General features: G+C 44.5%; 1 protein-coding gene across 1 annotated transcript; it reads left to right on the top strand.

The window, feature by feature from the left end:
- Positions 1–1,932: 1,932 nt before the first annotated feature.
- On the top strand, positions 1,933–5,633 carry mnx1 (motor neuron and pancreas homeobox 1). The gene is made up of 3 exons (XM_078229716.1): positions 1,933–2,404; positions 4,893–5,053; positions 5,337–5,633. The coding sequence occupies exons 1-3, from the start codon at positions 1,933–1,935 to the stop codon at positions 5,631–5,633; spliced, it is 930 nt and encodes a 309-aa protein (XP_078085842.1).
- The last annotated feature ends 3,872 nt before the right edge of the window (positions 5,634–9,505 follow it).

Genomic DNA, 9,505 nt, shown 5'->3' with positions numbered 1-9,505 from the left:
GGATGTTGCTTCAGAGGTCGACAGAATCAATCATAATTGAAACTGAAACGGAAAATTAATGTGGCGACTGAACGAGTTGGATCTCCTCTTCTGGGCTTGCAATGTATCTGATGTAACAATAATGTGTGTGAATTAGGGATTAAGTGAGTGTGAAGGAAGGGCGTGTACCTGATACATTCAACTATATTTCTCCCGACTGTACTTTTCCGATACATTTTTTCTCTCATACTGGCGCCCAAAAGTTAATTGTAAATATTTAGCAACATCTCATTTTTTAAAAAAAACATACATTGCATAATACTTCATAATCCAATATGTTGTTGGCCGTTTATTTGAGGTTTATGTGGGAATGATTACGGTTTGGAAATTCCAGGTTAGTTTGATATCACATCGCTCTCTCGGCGTCTAATCTTAGATCTCCACGCCAAATTGTAAAACTAACCTGGCGTTTGATTGGAAGCTAATGCAGAAATCCACCAGAATCTGCTCCATATCAATGAGAACGCTTTAATTTATGAAATATTGAATGTGGAATTAAATGCGCGCTCTCTCCCCCTCTATAATGAAATCCTTCTCAATCGGAAGGGGGGGGGGGAAAGATTCAGTTTATCATTCGTCTTACAGTAGGAATCCAGAAAGAGAATTTTAAATGTGATACATTAAGCTAGCCGCTTCCATATAGCACCACCCACAGATGATTAAAGCCAATCCCAGCGCTGTTGCAATTACTTGTGATTGTCATATTTTGATAACTACACCTCATGGGTACACAAAGCATTTGTGACTATTACAGCTGGCAACACACGCCCAACTATTCTAATTTCAAATTCTCCGTTTCTTAATGTCCGTGTGCACACTTGGAATGTCTGTCCCATTCTCTCTTCATAACTTCAGGGAAAAAAAGGCTCCCCCTTGTAATTTTAGAGAAATCCCGAAAGCCTCGAACAAAACACATTGCAGAGTTACCTACAATCTGTTTTTTTTACAGAGATAAAACACACAGTAGATGTTTACTTTTTAGTGCGGGGGGGGGGGCGGTGGAGGTGGGAGAGGTGTGGATAACAATACCTTCAGTCAACACAGGTGCACAAACTGTTAGACGAACTGATCAGACCTTGGCGAAGAGACTGGTCTCGCCACTCATTTTAGATTGGTGGGGTAGCCTGTTAATTGGCCGACTTCTGAACTGAAAGTCTAAACTTTACTGATCTAGGGGGGGGATTAAAAAGATGCGTTACACTATGAAGAAACATAAAATTGAACATAAAGGGAGTTATTCCTCTGCCCATTGTATTCTTTCTGCCCTGTGTTCATTCATTAACTTGCTTCCCGCCAGTGTGGGCACATTTGAAAGGCATTTAAAACTGGAGCTTAAATCTCAAAAGGAGCAAAATAGAATTAACACCTTTAATTACTTGAATGAAGTAGATTATCTCCTCCAATAACAAACAGTGACCCCCCCCCCCCCCCCTTCCCGGATAATGGTGATGACAGCAGCGAATGGGTGAGCAAAGGATTGACCAATTGGCGTTTGGCGTGGGGTCGTTTCTGGAAGAGGGGCGAATCAGGAGCCTTCCTTCTCCCCGTAGTGACGCCCGTTGACCAATAGGCAAGCGGGCGGAGGAGAAACTGACCAGGAGCGCTCTGGGAATATCCAGGTCCAACCTGGGGAGAGAGAGCAGAGCTCCAGCCAAGTGACCAATAGCTCCTTCACATCTCTGTGTATGAGACAGAGACCGAATGGGTAGAGCTTTAGGGGCTTCAAGTGTGAAATAGCGGCTGAAGGTGGAGCTGACTCTGTACTTGGCTGGCAAAATTCAGTAAAGAACTCACCAGGAAGAGGGAAAGGAGCCCCATTCTTGCACTCTTTCCCTCCCCTCTTTTATTCTCCAACTTTCACCACCTCCTTCAGTTTGGAATTAAAAAAAACCGATGGAAAAATCCAAAAATTTTCGAATCGACGCTCTCCTGGCCGTCGACCTTCCCAAACCGCAAACTTGCTCGCCTCTGGTGACCTCAGCCCCTTCCTCCACAGCCAGCCCGCCAGTGCTGGAGCAGCACCCGATCGCCAGCGACTGCTTACGGACTGACAGCCCGTCACCGCCACGCTTCACTCTCGGCAACCTGATGCCCAAGCCCAGCTTCCTGAGCGTCCACCAGCACCCCGGCGTGACCGCCCTGCATCCCCACGGGGCCATCCCGGCTTCAGCTCTCTACGGCCACCCGGTTTACACCTACTCGGCCCTGACGGGCCAGTCCAACGCCTTGCCGTACTCCTACCCCCAACTCGCCAGCAGCCATCACGCCGAGCCCGTCAAAGTGACGGCCGGCACTTTCCAGATCGACCAGTGGCTCCGAGCATCCACCGCGGGAATGATGTTACCGAAGATGCCTGATTTTAACGGTGAGTGCTCCCTTGACTCCTACACAACTCCAATAAATGGTGCTCCCCCCCTCCCCAAATAAATCTGATAATTAATTGCAAAGAGTTCAGACCATTGTGCAAATTCATTAAAGATATTTAATGTTTGCAGTGTTGATGTGAACCTACTTGTGACACTAATGAATTAACTTCAATGGGGATTTTAACTTTTAAACGCCAGCAACAGGAATTAAGACAACTTGCTCCCATTAGATTGGCGAATTTTCAATTAGAACAGACATTCAGAAAAAGGACAGGCACCGACACAAGTTGGAGATATTGTACAGGCCAATTCTCCCAGCAGTACTGTGTTAACCGCCATTTGGGCAGTGGGGCCGTTTGTAAACAGGCTGCAGGTCCACACACAAATATGGAATTAAATAAGAAAATCGCAACAAGAAGACAGGCGACTGCACACTGTTCTGAGAAGACACTTAAAAAAAAACAAATCCCAAACTCGCAGTCACAATTTAACTTGGAAAAAAAAACACATGCGATTTGGTTTAAACGTTCAAACCATTTTCGGTTGCAAGTTTGAAAAGCAACGATTTCACTTTTTTGGTTCAAATATGGTTCTGTTGGTATTTAATCTTTAATCTTGCATTACCCCTCGTCGGATACGATGCAAAGGCATTTGTATAAATAAATAGTGGTGAATCCTATGAGGTTTTGTAATGCACTGACATTTTACAGTGCCTTCACATTGAAATTGAACACTGAGTTTAGTTACTGGGATAGCAGGATATATTTTTTCTTTTGCCCAGCCTCGTGTGTGAAAAATTCCAGAGGAGACAAAATACTAATTAGGAAACGAGTAAAAATCCTCAGGGTGCAAATCACAAACAAGGTCTCGGCGGTGGTTAAATAAGGGGAGAGGAAGCGAAATGGCTGGATAATAGGCGGCTGGAAAGTAGCAATGTGGTGTTAAAAATCTCAGCGCTGTTGCTGTTTGCAGAGGAGTGAGTGGGCTTTTTGTCCCTGGCCATTTTGGCAGATTTGTTCGAGATGGGGCAGTAAATAGCGCCTTTTATTTATAACCTTTTTTTGACACTGTGAATGGCGGCCTCTATGCAAACCCGGCAACAATGAGATGACAAATCCAACATCTGCCTTATTTATCAGCCTTTGTAAACGACTTGATTTTAGCACGCACGCAATGATACGAATTCTTTCTACGTGTTAGGTTTGCCCCCCTTCCCCAGTCCAGGTGAAATCAGCACATTTCTTGTAGTAACAATAAATCCAGTCAGAAAGCAGCGCACTTTATTCAAAACCTGAACTTTAATCTGGAACATCCGACATTAATGTTGATATGGGAATGGCAATGGGTGATCTTGTTTGTAGAATGTGATATACAGTAGATTCTACAGTCAATCTACAGATGTCAAATGTGGGGATTGAGGTGTGCTTATCGCTACGGCTTTTAATGTTTAATCCTTGTGTATGAGTCGGCGGTGATGTTTTAATTAAAGGATTGACTTATATTGGTATTTAGAAGGATTGACTGTAAACGGTGGGCGTTCTCACTAAGTAGAGCCAATTAACTTTCCCTGGGGAGATGGAGCTAATTTCGCCCTCACCCATTGTCCCGTTTTATTGTCTGGCACATGTTAGCCCTGTGGGAAATCAACTAGTCCTTTGAAAGAAACTATTTGAAATCGCAGGCGAATAGGATACCTTTAATACACTAAAGCAGGGCAGAGTTGTGTCCATTTAAATGGCCCTGTGTACTGTCAGTGATAATTGAATTTAACAAATGGCTCAGGAGCCGTGCAGCCGACATTTCGATAATGTTCTCTGACTATATACAGGTCGCACGGCATTATGATGTTTCCAAACTGTAACGTTTGCTTTCTCGAGAGGAAAATTATACTGACACCATATTTTAAACCCTGGAACTAAACTAACAACCGCATTTTTAATCCTGGAAACTAAACTAACACAGTATTTTAAACCCTGGAACTAAGTGACTTTAAAAAAAATAAAATCAATGAGAGTTTGGTCCGAAATTCTACTTGGGACATGCTACAATCTAACGCAATTCAATCGCAGAACAATTTGACTAATCAACCAACCCACCAAAATTTACACGGGGGTGTAATTTAATTGACGAATGGATGTTTAAAATGGTGCATCGTTGGTATCCGTTTGTTGCCTGACCGACCTGGCTTTGTAAAACGTGCTTTTGTTTTAATTTTAAAAAGCACTGTTTAAGAAACAAAGAAGCAGAACAAGACTAAACAATTTAGGAAGTCGGTGGGCACAAAACCCGTGTCAACACACCGCCCACCACATCAAACCACAAACGGATATGTGGAGAAGAACGTCAAGAAAATTCTCCCTGTGGGTTTGTTGTTTTTTAAAAAAATTTCTTCGCACCTTGTTGCTCTGTACCTACAGGGGGGAATATTGATGTTTTAATGGGATATCCGTCTCTTATATTTCTGCTGTGTGTTTTCCCCTTCCACAGCACAAACACAAACCGGTATGCTGGGCAAATGCCGCAGGCCCCGAACAGCTTTTACCAGCCAGCAGTTACTGGAGCTGGAGCAGCAATTCAAACTGAACAAGTATCTCTCCCGGCCCAAAAGGTTTGAGGTGGCCACTTCCTTGATGCTGACAGAGACACAGGTAGGAACCCCCTCCCACACACATTGCATCGGGGATGGGTTATCAGAGAAACCGAAACGTCTGCCAAACTTTAAGCTCCCAGTTTTAATTCAGAATCGTGTTTTTGCGGTTGTTTATAAACAGGGAGTTTTTTTTTACACAGTGACTCCCCCCCGCCCCCCCCCCCCAAACGTATATGTTCTTGTACCTTGTAGTTTGTGAGTTGTACTCAGTATTTTAAACATTTGGGATCTCTACTGCTCTTTGGCACCATTCTAAAATCTGGATCTCTTTTTCCGCAAAGGTTAAAATATGGTTTCAGAACAGGCGGATGAAGTGGAAACGAAGCAAGAAAGCCAAAGAACAGGCAGCACAAGAGGCCGTTAAGCAGAAAGCGAAATCCGCCGAGAATAAATCGGACGATTTTCAGGAGAAAACTGACATTACAAAAAGCGACCAGAATAAACATTCCAGACTGAGGGACTTTAGGGAGAGCGACGAGGAAGGCGGCAGCTTAACGTGTCGCTCGTCGGAGTGCTCTTCAGACGAGGACGCCGAGCTGAACCAGTCACACCAGGGCCCAGCGATGAAAATTAAATAGCTCCCCCGCTCAGCTATCTGTTGCGCTATTCTTAATGTCAGCTCCCCCAAACCCCCCCGCCCCCCACCTCCCCGACCCCCCCCGCGCCCCACCCCCACCCATCCCCACCCAACCCAATAAAGAACGAGAAGCTCGACTTGTACAGCCTTGTTTGGACGTGAAATTTTATTTGAAACCAGTTGTGTTTCTTGTTCCGCTGCTCAGGTTGTCGACGTTTCTTCAATTCCTGGTCAATCGCCACCGAGTCCTGTTTGAGTATCTCTCTGAACCTAACGATGGGAAAATTGCAAGACTGTATACCGCCTTTATTTTTGTATTTGTATTTATAAGAAATTTCGCCTAGAGTTATGCATGCTAAGTTATTGTTTAGCTACAAATGTGCCGTCTCTCCCCAAAACGTAGTGCCGAGATGATATTGTATATAAACACGCAATAAATGTTTTGTATGGAACTGGCCGCGACGAATTATTTGAATCCGGATTTAAAGGGAGCCAGGTTTCTGGTTCTAATGTTCAGTGACAGGTTAAGCAAAATAGAAAATTTGTTGTAGTCTAAAAGGCGGTTAAGTTACATAAGACACACAAGCCTCGTTGACCTTATTCCCATTATCTGGATGTGTAAAGGTTAGCGTTTCACACGGTAGCACAGTGGTTAGTGGAGCTACTTCACAGCACCAGGGACCTGGATTCGAATTCCCAGCTTGGGTCACTTTCTGTGCGGAATCTGCACATTCACCCCATGTCTGCGTGGGCTTTTCCCGTGTTCTGGTTTCCTCCCACAGTCCGAAAGACGTGTTGGTTGGGTGCATTGACCTGCACATGTGGCAACTAGGGAAATTTCACAGTAACTTCATTCCAAGCCTTACTTGTGACTAATAAATAAACTATAAACCAGTGTTAGTGTAAGCCTTACTTGTGACTAATGAATAAATTATTTACCTGCCTGCTAAATTCGAGAGAAGCGGCAACGAGGAAAAGGCTTCATCGCTGAGATTTTTAAAAAAGATACAGAATAAAAATATTTATCTTCACTTTGTGATTGATTGGAATTGGGCGAAATTAAATGCAATTCTGGCCGACACAGGCTGTGACCGTGTGAGAACATAGAATTAGGAGCAGAAGTAGGTAAATTCAACCCTTCGAGCCTGCTCCACCATTCAATCAGACCATGGCTGATCTCTCCCTGGTCTCAAATCCACCTCCCCACCCCATTTATTTAATAGAAATATATCTATCTCAGCTTGATTGCATCACAACTGCCTTCGTTATCTAGCGACTCCCACCATCACTGAGAATTACCGCAGTTAGGTTGCAGCACTCACAGGCATTCCCCCCCCCCCCCCCGCCCCCCACAATTACTCAGTAAAGCAGTACTTGCAGTACCAGGCGCTTGTGGCTTAAGAATGGACGGGCTCGCCAGTAAAACGTCAAGATTTTTATTCCACAAATTGGCAAAATTCTCCCAGCAGCTTGACTCAAATTTAAATAAATAAATAGTGTCAGTACTGGAGGCCCACTCTACTCGAGTACTCCTCCCAGGCCCTTCGCGTAGATATTAGCTGGTGTGGGGAGAAGGTCTGCTGTCCCCTGCCTCTGTCGGACCTGGGTGCAAATGTGCAGAAGCATTTAACACCAGCGCTGAAATAGCTTTATTTTAGGAAACATTTGCAAAGTCCCTCATCAATCACTGCAGGCTGTCCAGTCCTGTGTTGGGAGCGTGCAGCATATGCTGAGCAGATGAAATCATGTATTCCTTGTGTAATCACCCTCGCGCGTTCCCCTTAGCTGCCTTCATTGATTTTTTTTTAAACTTCCAAATATTTGCAAATAAAATTATGAAGGAGGAGGCAACGATAACTGCATTGATTCTCATGCGGTTACAGCCCGTATCCACCAGAATTTTCGCCCAGTTCCAATCAATCACAAAGTGAAGATAAATGTGTTTATTTTGTGTCATTTTTAAAATCTCAGCGACGAAGCCTTTTCCCCGTTGCTGCTTAGGCTTCTCTCGAATTCAGCAGGCAGGTAATTAGTGTGTGAAATGTTAGCCTGCACGCCCCCAGACAATGGGATTTTCACAGTAACTTCATTGCAATGTTAATGTAAGCCTTACTTGTGACTAATAAATATAACCTACTTGTGACAATGATAAATAAACCTTAAACTTCAAAACATGGGAAATAAGACACACCGAGATTTTAGTGTCCCCATTACTTGAAAACAAAAAACCTAAAGTTAATCTATTTTGCCGTTTAGAACGTCATCTGGAAAGGATAGCATGGGACGATGAGAGTTTCTCTCCATATGGCCCAAGTCCTGTGAAATATTACGAGGGAATTTAAAGCAAGCTTTGGAGATGTGTCTGTTTCACCGTTTTGCTCTCGAACAGTATGCCGCGGCCACTCGAGTAAACACTATTGCAAGATCAATTTCGAAGGAGTGTTGTTCTTTTTTTTGTAAACGAATCTTTTGTCTCCCCTGCAGCCCTCCCCCCCGCCCCTGCCCCCGCCCCCCAACCCGCACTACCACCCTCGGCTGAGAAAGAAAACATAGATTCCCCTCAAAGCTGCTGGGTCACACACTGACTGGTGGGGAGGTAGGCAATGGGTGGACTGGAGTTTGGAGAGAGAGAGATAATGGGTTGTTGGTGAGTGAGTGGAAGGGAAATCAGGAATTCAGATAGATATTCATAGAATCATAGGATCCCTACAGTGCAGAAGGAGGCCATTCGGCCCATCAAGCCTGCAGTGACATCAATCCCACCCAGGCCCTATCTCCGTAATCCTATGTATTTACGCTGCTAATCCCCCTGACACCAAGGGGTAATTTATCATGGTCAATCAACCTAACACGCACATCTTTGGACCGTGGGAGGAAACCGGAGGAAACCCACGCAGACACGTGGAGAATGTGCAAACTCCACAGTGACCCGAGGCTGGAATCGAACCCGGGTCCCTGGCACTGTGAGGCAGCAGTGTTAACCACTGTGCCACCGTGCCACCCATTGAAGCACAGATTGATAGCTGAGTTCAATCACCCAGAAGAAAGGGCTTCACCAAAAGTGCAGCCCATAAACATATTGATCATTTGCCATTTGATCACTATGGCTTTCCCTGCCAATGTACAATCTACAGTTAACAGCATTTGCAGAAATGCAGGTGCATTTTGAACCTGCAACATTCATTTAATTGCAGTGTTAACGTAAGCCTACTTGTGACTAATAAATAAACTTTTACTTTTACTAATTCAACCTGTTTCACCCTGTGCAATTATAATGAACACCCCCCCCTCCCCCCCCCCGCCGGCCAACCACCCTCCCAATCCTAAGTATAGAAACGGAATGTTACAATTTTCTAGTAGCTGGTGCACACTACCAGAAGAATGTGGAGGCTTTGGAGATGGTACCGAAAAGGTTTACCAGAATGTTGCCTGGTATGGAGGGTATTAGCTATGAGGAGAGATTGAATAAACTGGGATTGTTCTCCCTGGATTGGCAAAGGCTGAGGGGGCAACCTGATAGAAGTTTATAAAATTATGAGGGGCATAGATAAGGTGAACAGTTGGAAGCTTTTTCCCAGGGAAGAAATGACAATTACAAGGGGCACAAGTTCAAGATAAGGGGGGAAAGGTTCAGTGGAGATGTGCGGGGGAAGTTTTTTACACAGAGGGTGGTGGGGTCCTGGAATGCATTGCCAAGTGACACGTTAGCAACATTTAAAAGTTATCTGGATAGACCCATGAACAGACGGGGAATAGAAGAAAACAGGCAGTTGATCTAAATAGCACAACGTGATTGGAGCAGGTTTGAAGGGCCGAAGGGCCTGTTCCTGTCTGTACTGTTCTTTGTTCTCTTTGTTTGTAGTTGGTAAATAT

This window comes from Mustelus asterias, chromosome 2 (assembly GCF_964213995.1).
Source record: "Mustelus asterias chromosome 2, sMusAst1.hap1.1, whole genome shotgun sequence".
In the NCBI taxonomy this organism is placed as follows: Eukaryota; Metazoa; Chordata; class Chondrichthyes; order Carcharhiniformes; family Triakidae; genus Mustelus; species Mustelus asterias.
The sequence above is the reverse complement of the archived record's forward strand: the minus strand, read 5'-3'. Positions and strand labels throughout refer to the sequence as shown.